Raw genomic sequence first — 16,310 nt, 5'->3', positions numbered from 1 at the left:
GCTGGTGCCGTTGTAACGAAGGTCTATATAAATACATTTGATTTTAAAGATAAATAAATATAATATATATATAATATATAATATAATAATTATAAATACATTTGATTTTAAAGATAAATAAATATAATATATATATAATATATAATATAATAATTATAAATACATTTGATTTTAAAGATAAATAAATATAATATATATATAATATATAATATAATAATTATAAATACATTTGATTTTAAAGATAAATAAATATAATATATATATAATATATAATATAATAAATATAAATACATTTGATTTTAAAGATAAATAAATATAATATATATATAATATATAATATAATAATTATAAATACATTTAAAGATGAAAAAATCTAAAATATTTCCTGTTTTCTTTTTCTTATTATTTTTTCTTATTTTTCTTTTATTGCAACAATAAAATATATGATAATATATGTTAATTCAGGACATCATTAATATGTGACAAGGCAATGACACATTAACAGACATTCAGAGACATGTTAAAATTGTACCGGTTCAATGAACAAAATACAAAAAATAAGGCATTTTTCTACCTCCATTTGTATAATATAATATAATATTTGACCCAGAAAATAATAATGTTAATGAAATAGTGATGATCGGAATTACAAGGATAAACATAATACCATTTAACATCATCAAAGGCAAACATAGGTAATGTTGGACAGGCAGGCAGGTGCAGGCAGCGATCGGTTGAAGAGCATGCATTTAGTTTTACTTGTATTTAAGAGCAATTTAAGAGCAATTGGTGGCCACGGAACGACAGTTGTATGGCATTGAAGCTTGTCTGGAGGGTTGTTAAGACAGTGTCTAAAGAAGGGCCAGAAGTATACAGAATGGTGTCGTCTGCGGCATAGTTGAAAGCCTTGGCCAGGTCAATGAATAAGGCGGCACAGTATTGTTTCATATCGAGCCATTGAGTGTGGCTGAGGTGCACCCATGACCAGCTCTGAAACCAGATTGCATAGCGGAGAAGGTATGGTGGGATTCGAAATGGTCGGTAATCTGTTTGTTAACTTTGCTTTCGAAGACCTTAGAAAGGCAGGGTAGAATAGATATAGGTCTGTAGCAGTTTGGGTAAAGAGTGTCCCCCCCTAGAGTGTCTCCCCCTTTGAAGAGGGGGATGACCTCAGCTGCTTTCCAATCTTTGGGAATCTCAGACGACACGAAAGAGAGTAACAGGAGTGGCAACAATTTTGGCATATCATTTTAGAAAGAAAGGGTCCAGATTGTCTAGCCCAGCTGATTTGTCGGGGTTTGTCGGGCAGTCAGGTCTGGAGAGAAGTAAAATCAAATCAAATCAAATGTATTTATATAGCCCTTCGTACATCAGCTGATATCTCAAAGTGCTGTACAGAAACCCAGCCTAAAACCCCAAACAGCAAGCAATGCAGGTGTAGAAGACGGTGGCTAGGAAAAACTCCCTAGAAAGGCCAAAACCTAGGAAGAAACCTAGAGAGGAACCAGGCTATGTGGGGTGGCCAGTCCTCTTCTGGCTGTGCCGGGTGGAGATTATAACAGAACATGGGCAAGATGTTCAAATGTTCATAAATGACCAGCATGTTCGAATAATAATAAGGCAGAACAGTTGAAACTGAAGCAGAAGCACGGCCAGGTGGACTGGGGACAGCAAGGAGTCATCATGTCACGTAGTCCTGGGGCATGGTCCTAGGGCTCAGGTCCTCAGAGAGAGAGAAAGAAAGAGAGAAGGAGAGAATTAGAGAACGCACACTTAGATTCACACAGGACACCGAATAGGACAGGAGAAGTACTCCAGATATAACAAACTGACCCTAGCCCCCCGACACATAAACTACTGCAGCATAAATACTGGAGGCTGAGACAGGAGTAAGGGCTATATCTGTTCCTGGTTCAAAATTTCTTGAATGGGGCATGCTTATTTAAAATAACCAGGCATCTTCTACTGACAGGAGGAGATCAATATCCTTCCAGGATATCCCGGCAAGGTCGATTAGAAAGGCCTGCTTGCCGAAGTGTTTCAGGGAGCGTTTGACAGTGATGAGGGGTGGTCGTTTGGTCGCAGACCCATTACGGATGCAGGCAATGAGGCAGTGATCGCTGAGATCTTGGTTGAAAACAGCAGAGGTGTATCTAGAGGGTATTCTAATATCACTCGAAGTAAAGATGGTTGCAGTCTGACAGCATTGCCACTCATTTCTAATGTGAATAAATACACTGCTCAAAAAAATAAAGGGAACACTAAAATAACACATCCTATATCTGAATCAATGAAATATTCTTATTAAATACTTTTTTCTTCACATAGTTGAATGTGCTGACAACAAAATCACACAAAAATGATCAATGGAAATCAAATTTATCAACCCATGGAGGTCTGGATTTGGAGTCACATGCAAAATTAAAGTGGAAAACCACACTACAGGCTGATCCAACTTTGATGTAATGTCCTTAAAACAAGTCAAAATGAGGCTCAGTAGTGTGTGTGGCCTCCACCTGCCTGTATGACCTCCCTACAACGCCTGGGCATGCTCCTGATGAGGTGGTGGATGGTCTCCTGAGGGATCTCCTCCCAGACCTGAACTAAAGCATCCGCCAACTCCTGGACAGTCTGTGGTGCAACGTGTCGTGGGTGGATGGAGCGAGACATGATGTCCCAGATGTGCTCAATTGGATTCAGGTCTGGGGAATGGGCGGTCCATAGCATCAATGCCTTCCTATTGCAGGAACTGCTGACACACTCCAGCCACATGAGGTCTAGCATTGTCTTGCATTAGGAGGAACCCAGGGCCAACCGCACCAGCATATGGTCTCACAAGGGGTCTGAGGATCTCATCTCGGTACCTAATGGCAGTCAGGCTACCTCTGGCGAGCACATGGTAGGCTGTGCGGCCCCCCAAAGAAATGCCACCCCACACCATGACTGACCCATCGCCAAACCGGTCATGCTGGAGGATGTTGCAGGCAGCAGAACGATGTCTATGGCGTCTCCAGACTCTGTCACGTCTGTCACATGCGCTCAGTGTGAACCTGCTTTCATCTGTGAAGAGCACAGGGCGCCAGTGGCGAATTTGCCAATCTTGGTGTTCTCTGGCAAATGCCAAACGTCCTGCACGGTGTTGGGCTGTAAGCACAACCCCCACCTATGGACGTTGGGCCCTCATACCACCCTCATGGAGTCTGTTTCTGACCGTTCGAGCAGACACATGCACATTTGTGGCCTGCTGGAGGTCATTTTGCAGGGCTCTGGCAGTGCCTCTCCTGCTCCTCCTTGCACAAAGGCGGAGGTAGCGGTCCTGCTGCTGGGTTGTTGCCCTCCAACGGCCTCCTCCACGTCTCCTGATGTACTGGCCTGTCGCCTGGTAGCGCCTCCATGCTCTGGACACTACGCTGACAGACACAGCAAACCTTCTTGACACAGCTCGCATTGATGTGCCATCCTGGATGAGCTGCACTACCTGAGCCACTTGTGTGGGTTGTAGACTCCATCTCATGCTACCACTAGAGTGAATGCACCGCCAGCATTCAAAAGTGACCAAAACATCAGCCAGGAAGCATAGGAACTGAGAAGTGGTTTGTGGTCACCACCTGCAGAACCACTCCTTTATTGGGGGTGTCTTGCTAATTGCCTATAATTTTCACCTGTTGTCTATTCCATTTGCACAACAGCATGTGAAATGTATTGTCAATCAGTGTTGCTTCCTAAGTGGACAGTTTGATTTCACAGAAGTGTGATTGATTTGGAGTTACATTGTGTTGTTTAAGTGTTCCCTTTATTTTTTCGAGCAGTGTATATTATAAATACATTAAAATTTAATAATTGTGATGTTTCTCAAAATGGTCAATTGTCCCAGTACAATTATAAGTTCCTATAAATAAATCAGCCAATCGTAGTTCAGATGGTTAGAGCTTTAAGCATTGCCAGTGCAAGGCATTCACCCAAGCATGATGCTTCTTCTCTTTAGGCCTCTCAGCATGATACTTCCCTGTAGGCCCCTAACCCCTCCATGTAGCCACCCCTTCCCTGTAGGCCCCTAATCCCTCCATGTAGCCGCCCCTTCCCTGTAGGCCCTTAACCCCTCCATGTAGCCCCCCTTTCCCTGTACGCCTCGAGCTCTTCCCTGTAGGCCCCCCCTTCCCTGTACGCCCCCCCCCCTTCCCTGTAGGCCCCCCCTTCCCTGTAGCCCCCCCTTCCCTGTACGCCCCCCCTTCCCTGTACACCCCCTTCCATGTACGCATCCCCTTCCCTGTAGCCCCCCCTTCCTTGTAGGCCCCCCCTTCCCTGTAGCCCCCCCCCTTCCCTGTAGCCCCCCCCCTTCCCTGTAGCCCCCCCTTCCCTGTAGGCCCCCCCTTCCCTGTAGCCCCCCCCCTTCCCTGTAGGCCCCCCCTTCCCTGTAGGCCCCCCCACTTCCCTGTATCCCCCCCTTTCCTGTAGCCCCCCCTTCCCTGTAGCCCCCCCTTCCCTGTAGCCCCCCCTCCCTGTACGCCTCCCCCCTTCCCTGTAGCCCCCCCTTCCCCGTAGGCCCCTAGCTCTTCCCTGGAGCCCCCCTTCCCTGTAGACCCCTAGCTATTCCCTGTAGCCCCCCCCTTTCCCTGTAGGCCCCTAGCTCTTCCCTGAAGCCCCCTTCACTGTAGGCCCCTAAAAAAATCGAATCAAATTTTATTTGTCACATGCACCAAATACACCTTACACCTTACAATACACCTTACAGTGAAATGCTTACTTACAAGCCCTGAACCAACAATGCAGTTTTAAGATAAAAAAAAAGTGTTAAGTACAAAATAGAAAATAAAAGTAACAAATAATTAAAGAGCAGCAGTAAAGTAACAATAGCGAGGCTACATACAGAGTCAATGTGGAGGCTACATACAGAGTCAATGTGGAGGCTACATACAGAGTCAATGTGGAGGCTACATACAGAGTCAATGTGGAGGCTACATACAGAGTCAATGTGGAGGCTACATACAGAGTCAATGTGGAGGCTACATACAGAGTCAATGTGGAGGCTACATACAGAGTCAATGTGGAGGCTATATACAGAGTCAATGTGGAGGCTATATACAGAGTCAATGTGGAGGCTATATACAGAGTCAATGTGGAGGCTATATACAGAGTCAATGTGGAGGCTATATACAGAGTCAATGTGGAGGCTATATACAGAGTCAATGTGGAGGCTATATACAGAGTCAATGTGGAGGCTATATACAGAGTCAATGTGGAGGCTATATACAGAGTCAATGTGGAGGCTATATACAGAGTCAATGTGGAGGCTATATACAGAGTCAATGTGGAGGCTATATACAGAGTCAATGTGGAGGCTATATACAGAGTCAATGTGGAGGCTATATACAGAGTCAATGTGGAGGCTTATACAGAGTCAATGTGGAGGCTATATACAGAGTCAATGTGGAGGCTATATAACAGAGTCATGTGGAGGCTATATACAGAGTCAATGTGGAGGCTATATACAGAGTCAAATTGGAGGCTATATACAGAGTCAATGTGGAGGCTATATACAGAGTCAATGTGGAGGCTATATACAGAGTCAATGTGGAGGCTACATACAGAGTCAATGTGAGCAATACAGAGTCAATGTGGAGGCTACATACAGAGTCAATGTGGAGGCTACATACAGGAGTCAATGTGGAGGCTACATACAGAGTCAAGGTGGAGGCTACATACAGAGTCAATGTGGAGGCTACATACAGAGTCAATGTGGAGGCTACATACAGAGTCAATGTGGAGGCCATACAGAGGTCAATGTGGAGGCTACATACAGAGTCAATGTGGAGGCTACATACAGAGTCAATGTGGAGGCTATATACAGAGTCAATGTGGAGGCTACATACAGAGTCAATGTGGAGGCTACATACAGAGTCAATGTGGAGGCTACATACAGAGTCAATGTGGGAGGCTACATACAGAGTCAATGTGGAGGCTACATACAGAGTCAATGTGGAGGCTACATACAGAGTCAATGTGGAGGCTACATACAGAGTCAATGTGGAGGCTACATACAGAGTCAATGTGGAGGCTACATACAGAGTCAATGTGGAGGCTACATACAGAGTCAATGTGGAGGCTACATACAGAGTCAATGTGGAGGCTACATACAGAGTCAATGTGGAGGCTACATACAGAGTCAATGTGGAGGCTACATACAGAGTCAATGTGGAGGCTACATACAGAGTCAATGTGGAGGCTACATACAGAGTCAATGTGGGGGGGGAGGCTTATATACAGAGTCAATGTGGGAAGGCTATATACAGAGTCAATGTGGAGGCTATATACAGAGTCAATGTGGAGGCTACATTACAGAGTCAATGTGGAGGCTACATACAGAGTCAATGTGGAGGCTATATACAGAGTCAATGTGGAGGCTATATACAGAGTCAATGTGGAGGCTTATACAGAGTCAATGTGGAGGCTACATACAGAGGTCCAATGTGGCCAGGCTATATACAGAGTCAATGTGGAGGCTATAACAGAGTCAATGTGGAGGCTATATAAGAGTCAATGTGGAGGCTACATACAGAGTCAATGTGGAGGCTACATACAGAGTCAATGTGGAGGCTATATACAGAGTCAATGTGTAGGCTACATACAGAGTCAAGTGGAGGCTATATACAGAGTCAATGTGGAGGCTATATACAGAGTCAATGTGGAGGCTATATACAGAGTCAAGTGTGGAGGCTACATACAGAGTCAATGTGGAGGCTATATACAGAGTCAATGTGGAGGCTATATACAGAGTCAATGTGGAGGCTATATACAGAGTCAATGTGGAGGCTATATACAGAGTCAATGTGGAGGCTACATACAGAGTCCATGTGGAGGCTATATACAGAGTCATGTGGAGGCTATATACAGAGTCAATGTGGAGGCTATATACAGAGTCAATGTGGAGGCTATATACAGAGTCAATGTGGAGGCTATATACAGAGTCAATGTGGAGGCTATATACAGAGTCAATGTGGAGGCTATATACAGAGTCAATGTGGAGGCTATATACAGAGTCAATGTGGAGGCTAATACAGAGTCAATGTGGAGGCTATATACAGAGTCAATGTGGAGGCTATATACAGAGTCAATGTGGAGGCTACATACAGAGTCAATGTGGAGGCTACATACAGAGTCAATGTGGAGGCTATATACAGAGTCAATGTGGAGGCTAAATACAGAGTCAATGTGGAGGCTACATACAGAGTCAATGTGGAGGCTACTATACAGAGTCAATGTGGAGGCTACATACAGAGTCAATGTGGAGGCTACATACAGAGTCAATGTGGAGGCTACATACAGAGTTCAATGTGGAGGCTACATACAGAGTCAATGTGGAGGCTACATACAGAGTCAATGTGGAGGCCTACAATTACAGAGTCAATGTGGAGGCTACATACAGAGTCAATGTGGAGGCTATATACAGAGTCAATGTGGAGGCTACATACAGAGTCAATGTGGAGGCTACTACAGAGTCAATGTGGAGGCTACATACAGAGTCAATGTGGAGGCTACATACAGAGTCAAGTGGAGGCTACATTACAGAGTCAATGTGGAGGCTACATACAGAGTCAATGTGGAGGCTCTATCAGAGTCAATGTGAGGCTATATACAGAGTCCAATGTGGAGGCTATATACAGAGTCAATGTGGAGGCTACATACAGAGTCAATGTGGAGGGCTACATACAGAGTCAATGTGGAGGCTACATACAGAGTCAATGTGGAGGCTACAACAGAGTCAATGTGGAGGCTACATACAGAGTCAATGTGGAGGCTATATACAGAGTCAATGTGGAGGCTACATACAGAGTCAATGTGGAGGCTACATACAGAGTCAATGTGGAGGCTACATACAGAGTCAATGTGGAGGCTACATACAGAGTCAATGTGGAGGCTATATACAGAGTCAATGTGGAGGCTATATACAGACGCAATGTGGAGGCTATATACAGAGTCAATGTGGAGGCTACATACAGAGTCAATGTGGAGGCTATATACAGAGTCAATGTGGAGGCTACATACAGAGTCAATGTGGAGGCTACATACAGAGTCAATGTGGAGGCTATATACAGAGTCAATGTGGAGGCTATATACAGAGTCAATGTGGAGGCTACATACAGAGTCAATGTGGAGGCTACATACAGAGTCAATGTGGAGGCTATATACAGAGTCAATGTGGAGGCTACATACAGAGTCAATGTGGAGGCTACATACAGAGTCAATGTGGAGGCTACATACAGAGGGTACTGGAACAGAGTCAATGTGGAGGCTACATACAGAGGGTACTGGAACAGAGTCAATGTGGAGGCTACATACAGAGGGTACTGGAACAGAGTCAATGTGGAGGCTACATACAGAGTCAATGTGGAGGCTATATACAGAGTCAATGTGGAGGCTACATACAGAGTCAATGTGGAGGCTATATACAGAGTCAATGTGGAGGCTATATACAGGGGGTACTGGAACAGAGTCAATGTGGAGGCTACATACAGAGTCAATGTGGAGGCTATATACAGAGTCAATGTGGAGGCTACATACAGAGTCAAATTGGAGGCTATATACAGAGTCAATGTGGAGGCTATATACAGAGTCAATGTGGAGGCTATATACAGAGTCAATGTGGAGGCTATATACAGAGTCAATGTGCGGGGGCACCGGTTAGTCGAGGTAATTGAGGTAATTTGTACATGTTGGTAGAGTTGAAGTGACTATGCATAGATAATAAACAGAGAGTAGCAGCAGCGTAAAGGGGAGGGGGGAGCAATGCAAATAGTCTGGGTAGCCATTTGGTTAGCTGTTCAGGAATCTTATGGATTGGGCGTTGAAGCCTCTTGGACCTAGACTTGACGCTCCGGTACCGCTTGCCATGTTGTAGCAGAGAGAACAGTCTAAGACAAGGGTGGATGGAGTCTTTGACAATTTTTAGGGCCTTCCTCTGACACCGCCTGGTATAGAGGTCCTGGATTGTAAGGAAGCTTGGCCCCAGTGATGTACTGGACCGTACGCACTACCCTTTGTAGTGCCTTGCGGACAGAGGCCGAGCAGTTGCCATACCAGGCAGTAACCTTTCCCTGTAGGATCCTAACCCTTCCCTGTAGGATCCTAACCCTTCCCTGTAGGATCCTAAACCTTCCCTGTAGGATCCTAACCCTTCCCTGTAGGATCCTAACCCTAACCTGTAGGATCCTAACCCTTCCCTGTAGGATCCTAACCCTTCCCTGTAGGATCCTAACCCTTCCCTGTAGGATCCTAACCCTTCCCTGTAGGATCCTAACCCTTCCCTGTAGGATCCTAAACCTCCCTGTAGGATCCTAACCCTTCCCTCTAGGATCCTAACCCTTCCCTGTAGGATCCTAACCCTTCCCTGTAGGCTCCCTTCCCTGTAGGATCCTAACCCTTCCCTGTAGGATCCTAACCCTTCCCTGTAGGATCCTAACCCTTCCCTGTAGGATCCTAACCCTTCCCTGTAGGATCCTAACCCTTCCCTGTAGGCCCGTAACCCTTCCCTGTAGGATCCTAACCCTTCCCTGTAGGATCCTAACCCTTCCCTGTAGGATCCTAACCCTTCCCTGTAGGATCCTAACCCTTCCCTGTATGCCCCTAACCCTTCCCTGTAGGATCCTAACCCTTCCCTGTAGGATCCTAACCCTTCCCTGTAGGCCCCTAACCCTTCCCTGTAGGATCCTAACCCTTCCCTGTAGGCTCATAACCCTTCCCTGTAGGCCCCTAACCCTTCCCTGTAGGCTCCCTTCCCTGTAGGATCCTAACCCTTTCCTGTAGGATCCTAACCCTTCCCTGTAGGATCCTAACCCTTCCCTGTAGGATCCCTTCCCTGTAGGATCCTAACCCTTCCCTGTAGGATCCTAACCCTTCCCTGTAGGATCCTAAACCTTCCCTGTAGGATCCTAACCCTTCCCTGTAGGATCCTAACCCTAACCTGTAGGATCCTAACCCTTCCCTGTAGGATCCTAACCCTTCCCTGTAGGATCCTAACCCTTCCCTGTAGGATCCTAACCCTTCCCTGTAGGATCCTAACCCTAACCTGTAGGATCCTAACCCTTCCCTGTAGGATCCTAACCCTTCCCTGTAGGATCCTAAACCTTCCCTGTAGGATCCTAACCCTTCCCTGCAGGCTCCCTTCCCTGTAGGATCCTAACCCTTCCCTGTAGGATCCTAACCCTTCCCTGTAGGATCCTAACCCTTCCCTGTAGGATCCTAACCCTTCCCTGTAGGATCCTAAACCTTCCCTGTAGGATCCTAACCCTTCCCTCTAGGATCCTAACCCTTCCCTGTAGGATCCTAACCCTTCCCTGTAGGCTCCCTTCCTGTAGGATCCTAACCCTTCCCTGTAGGATCCTAACCCTTCCCTGTAGGATCCTAACCCTTCCCTGTAGGATCCTAACCCTTCCCTGTAGGATCCTAACCCTTCCCTGTAGGCCCGTAACCCTTCCCTGTAGGATCCTAACCCTTCCCTGTAGGATCCTAACCCTTCCCTGTAGGATCCTAACCCTTCCCTGTAGGATCCCTTCCCTGTAGGATCCTAACCCTTCCCTGTAGGATCCTAACCCTGTAGGATCCTAACCCTTCCCTGTAGGATCCTAACCCTTCCCTGTAGGATCCTAACCCTTCCCTGTAGGCTCATAACCCTTCCCTGCAGGATCCCTTCCCTGTAGGATCCTAACCCTTCCCTGTAGGATCCTAACCCTTCCCTGTAGGATCCTAACCCTTCCCTGTATGCCCCTAACCCTTCCCTGTAGGATCCTAACCCTTCCCTGTAGGATCCTAACCCTTCCCTGTAGGCCCCTAACCCTTCCCTGTAGGATCCTAACCCTTCCCTGTAGGCTCATAACCCTTCCCTGTAGGCCCCTAACCCTTCCCTGTAGGCTCCCTTCCCTGTAGGATCCTAACCCTTTCCTGTAGGATCCTAACCCTTCCCTGTAGGATCCTAACCCTTCCCTGTAGGATCCCTTCCCTGTAGGATCCTAACCCTTCCCTGTAGGATCCTAACCCTTCCCTGTAGGATCCTAACCCTTCCCTGTAGGCTCATAACCCTTCCCTGTAGGATCCTAACCCTTCCCTGTAGGATCCCTTCCCTGTAGGATCCTAACCCTTCCCTGTAGGATCCCTTCCCTGTAGGATCCTAACCCTTCCCTGTAGGATCCTAACCCTTCCCTGTAGGATCCTAACCCTTCCCTGCAGGATCCCTTCCCTGTAGGATCCTAACCCTTCCCTGTAGGATCCTAACCCTTCCCTGTAGGCTCATAACCCTTCCCTGTAGGATCCTAACCCTTCCCTGTAGGATCCTAACCCTTCCCTCAGTACCACCCACTGACAAATAGAAAGTCTTCCAGTGACTTCATCAATGTTTCATTGCTGATAGAGAAGCAGAAGAATGTCCTGCCTTTGTTAAATCATCAAGGCTTTTCTATGATAACAAATGCCAGAGAATGTCCTTCCTTTCTCAAAGAGAGGTTTAGGTTTTTCTAGAACAATTTACACAAAATGGACAGATCACAAAACTCAGGTCATCTCAGAACATAAATGGCACAAAATGATGGCCGTCTATAAAGAGCTTAAAATGATTACCTCAACGTCCTCTATCCATCCAAGTCGTTCAATTCAAAAGATACCAAAAAATGATTCAAAGCATCACTGTGACTGATCAATGAGACTAACACGATTCCAATGCCTAATTAGGACTGCAGCAACCCCTAATGTGACTATATTGCAACATAAAATACTGTGCTGTTGCAGCTCATCACATGGTGCCCCATGACATATTGGCTCACGGCTAAATCAACACATTCTTTTAACTTCATGTAATACCATTGCCATGGTGATGAGTGTACTTGTTGTATTCTCTGAAAACATACACCCAGAAAACTAGAGGTCACAGGGGATGCGTCCCAATTTGGCATCCTATTCCCTAGGGGTCCTAGTTAAAAGTAGTGCACTACGTAGAGAATAAGGTGTGATTTGGGAGGCGGACATTACTATGTGAGCTTATGATGAAAGAAGAAGGGGGAAGAAAAAGGAGATCAGACATTAATAAACACAGTGTCCAGAAGAGGCTGTATAGCCTCAGACATTAATAAACACAGTGTCCAGAAGAGGCTGTATAGCCTCAGACATTAATAAACACAGTGTCCAGAAGAGGCTGTATAGCCTCAGACATTAATAAACACAGTGTCCAGAAGAGGCTGTATAATCTCTTTCCCAAGATAAATGTTAATATCTATGGTCACAGCTATTTATAATTGAATATGATATGTTTTCCTCCTACTCTGTGCTGAACCATTATTTATTAATCATATTCATTTCCCTACTACAGTACACTACAGCAAGCCTATCCTATAATTAATACATCATGCCTCTCCTATAATTAATACAGCCAGTAATTAATACAGCATGCCTATCCTATAATGAATACAGCCAGTAATTAATACAGCATGCCTCTCCTATAATTAATACAGAATGCCTCTCCTATAATGAATACAGCATGCCTATCCTATAATTAATACAGAATGCCTCTCCTATAATTAATACAGCATGCCTATCCTATAATTAATACAGAATGCCTCTCCTATAATTAATACAGAATGCCTCTCCTATAATTAATACAGCATGCCTATCCTATTGTAAGGGTTTTCTTTAGGTGAAGTAGAGGAGGACCAAAATGCAGCGTGGTTGTTATTCATTGTACTTTAATAAAGAAACTGTACACGAATAAACTGACAAAACAACAAACGTACGAAAACCTAAAACAGTCCTATCTGGTACAAAACACAGAGACAGGAACAATCACCCACAAACACACAGTGAAACCCAGGCTACCTAAATATGGTTCCCAATCAGAGACAATGACTAACACCTGCCTCTGATTGAGAACCATATCAGGCCAGACATAGAAATAGACAAACAAGACATCCAACATAGAATGCCCACTCAGATCACACCCTGACCAACCAAAACATAGAAACATACAAAGCAAACTATGGTCAGGGTGTGACACCTATAATTAATACAGAATGCCTCTCCTATAATGAATACAGCATGCCTCTCCTATAATTAATACAGCATGCCTCTCCTATAATTAATACAGCATGCCTCTCCTATAATGAATACAGCATGCCTCTCCTATAATGAATACAGCATGCCTCTCCTATAATGAATACAGCATGCCTCTCCTATAATGAATACAGCATGCCTCTCCTATAATTAATACAGCATGCCTCTCCTATAATTAATACAGCATGCCTCTCCTATAATGAATACAGCATGCCTCTCCTATAATTAATACAGCATGCCTCTCCTATAATTAATACAAGATATCTACAGTTCTAAATCCATTAGCTTTTCCATGAACGTGCAACAGGGATTTTCTCCTCCCCCCCAAAAAAACAACCATTAAATATATTGATCGCAGTCATTTTTGCACAGCACTTTCATTTTCAGGCTATTTTCACTCTCCCCGTGGTGTGGACCAGGGTGGCCATGGTGGACCAGAAATGCCAGATGTCCAGTGCTGGTGATGACAGGTACAAGAAGAAGATAGAAGGAATTAGACAAAGGCTGCATGGAATCAAAAAGGCAATGCACAGGAGGATGAGCCAATGATGATCGGTCATACCCTATTATGTCAAGGTAAATACAATCTTTAAGAACCCATTATATGCTATGCTAGTCTTAGCTATGCTAGGCTTAGCTATGCTAGTCTTAGCTATGTTATGCTTAACTATGCTAGTCTTAGCTATGCTAGGCTTAACTATGCTAGTCTTAGCTATGCTAGTCTTAGCTATGTTAGGCTTAGCTATGCTAGTCTTAGCTATGCTAGGCTTAGCTATGCTAGGCTAATCTATGCTAGATAGACTTTCTGTAGGATGCAAAGGGTAAGAGAGAGACACCATTGTAAATACAACCTATATTTAGGTTGATTTATTTTCCCTTTTGTAACTTTAACTATTCGCACATCATTGTAACACTGTATATACACATAATATGACATTTGAAATGGCTTTATTCTTTTTGTGGGTGTAATGTTTACTGTTAAATTTGTATTGTTTATCGATTTCACTTACTTTGGCAATGTAAACATATGTTTCCCATGTCAATAAAGCCCTTAAATTGAATTGAGAGATTACAAGGGAATTACTTACTGAATTGTCCTGTAGGGTAAATGTATTGTCTGGGCCGGCAGTTAGCCTAGTGGTTAGAGCGTTGGACTAGTAACCAAAAGGTTGCAAGATTGAATCCCCGTAGCTGACCAGGTACAAATCTTTCGTTCTGCCCCTGAACAAGGCAGTTAACCCACTGTTCCTAGGCCGTCATTGAAAGTAAAAATAAAAAAAATAAAAAAATATTAAATAGTCCTGTAGGGTCAATGTAATGTCCTGTAGGGTAATTGTATTGTCCTGTAGAGTAAATGTATTGTCCTGTAGAGTAATTGTATTGTCCTGTAGAGTAATTGTATTGTGCTGTAGGGTACCTGTAATGTCCTGTAGAGTAATTGTATTGCATTTACATGCCTTCACCATATCCAGTTTTTGTTGTCATGGAAACTTCCTTTTATTTTATGTCTGTATGTACAGTACAGCATATTATTTCAGCTGGTGGGAAATCTCTAAAATATGAACTTATTTTCACCCTCTGCTCTGGTCGACTGTACTCAGGAAGCAACGGCACTCTGAGAAAGTACTTTAAGAACTATTCCCACTAGCTAAATCTAGAGCACCACACACACAGACACACACAGACACACACACACACACACACACACACACACACACACACACACACACACACACACACACACACACACACACACACACACACACACACACACACACACACACACACACACACACACACACACACACACAGAGCACCCATATTGCTTTGAACATTCTCCCTTTTAAGTCTTCAGACTAATTGGACGGGGCAAACCTCCCTTTTTAAAAGTTTCCATGGCAATACATGTATTTATACCTCTAGGTTCTAAGACGTTGATTCTGCTATTGGTGATATGCAGAATTATAGAACTATGTTTGGTGAAAACCAACCATGCCTAAGCAGAATGCCAGTCCTCATCGAGCGTCATCTACATCAGTACAGTAAACTATAGACAGAATTGTATTTATTTAACCTTTCAGCGGTCTAAAGGCACTGCATCTCAGTGCAAGAGGTGTCACTACAGTCACTGGTTTGAATACATCTGGCTGTGATTGGGAGTGGGGTACAATTAGCCCAGCGTTGTCCATGTTTGGCCAGGGGGGTGTAGGCCGTCATTGTAAATACGAATTTGTTCTTAACTGACTTGCCTAGTTAAATAAAAGGTTCATACATTTTTTAAAATTATTTATTTATTTTCTAAAACTGCAGAAAAAAACATCTGTCATGTAATCTGTAATGAGTGGACATTGTCTTTATCATCGTTTTTGTAGTTGTCGCTGATTTGCCCGAGGGACAGGAAAGGCAAACATGACCTGTCTGCAAGTGTCATGTTGATGTGGATTAGTCTATAGTCTTTGATTGTTGTGACATATTTGGGGGAAAAGGGAGTGTCATCACATCACCACGGTATGTAAATTAAATGCCAATATGGGCTCTGGGTGGCCCTGCACACGGTGGGTGCAGTGCAGGACAGGTAACCTGTTGAGTAGGAAGCGACAACTCAAGAGATTAAGCGGCACTAGGACCCAGACCGATCTATCCGCTCTTCTCTACGGTAGAGCGCAACTGTGTTCACGACGTACTAGTAGTGTCAGCCGTCCTCACAAGGAAGGAGCAACATGCTCATAAAATAGGTTGTGAAAGGTACGTTGAAGTATTTTGTTTCAATGTGTCCGTGAACATGTGCTTTTAAAAACCGTCGACGCTGAAATGAGAGGTATTGTAGATGTTTTATTCTCTCGATGCAAGGATTTGAAGATGATGGAACGACTCAGTGGTAGAGAAACATGGGATAGACAGCAGACACCTTCCTGCAAGCAGTGTTATAAATGACAAATTATGGAATTATAGGTGGTTACTTGTGCGATACATTTGTTGCCATAATAGGTGAATTATTGATACATTGTTTCTTTTGCAAATGTTGCTCCATTTCTCATCCTTAACCCCACCGTAGACTGATCGCACGGTTCCAACCCTGCCCAGTGACCACCGATGGAAGCCTGTGGAAAAGTGGCTGCATCTGTTATCGAGAACTGCACCTTGCAAAACAATGCATTGAAAAATAATGTACTAAAAAACGCAAAGGAAACCGCAGTACGTTTTGTTTTCAGTTTGGATGT

At 44.4% G+C, this 16,310-nt stretch overlaps 1 protein-coding gene across 2 annotated transcripts in view; it reads left to right on the top strand.

The window, feature by feature from the left end:
- The first annotated feature begins 13,621 nt into the window (after positions 1–13,621).
- LOC109884327 (ras-related protein Rab-27B-like) overlaps positions 13,622–16,310 on the top strand; it is a 117,464-nt gene continuing 114,775 nt past the window's right edge. Inside the window, exon 1 of one of the 2 annotated variants that reach the window (XM_031802671.1) lies at positions 13,622–13,665. In XM_031802671.1, the coding sequence (XP_031658531.1) occupies positions 13,658–13,665 (8 nt within the window). In that variant the 5' untranslated portion in view covers positions 13,622–13,657. Of the gene's footprint in view, positions 13,666–15,713; positions 15,835–16,310 lie in introns of those variants that run through there. The other variant, XM_031802672.1, reaches the window with a different exon arrangement.

This window comes from Oncorhynchus kisutch, linkage group LG23, assembly GCF_002021735.2.
Source record: "Oncorhynchus kisutch isolate 150728-3 linkage group LG23, Okis_V2, whole genome shotgun sequence".
NCBI lineage: Eukaryota > Metazoa > Chordata > Actinopteri > Salmoniformes > Salmonidae > Oncorhynchus > Oncorhynchus kisutch.
This window is presented reverse-complemented; position numbering and strand designations above follow the sequence as displayed.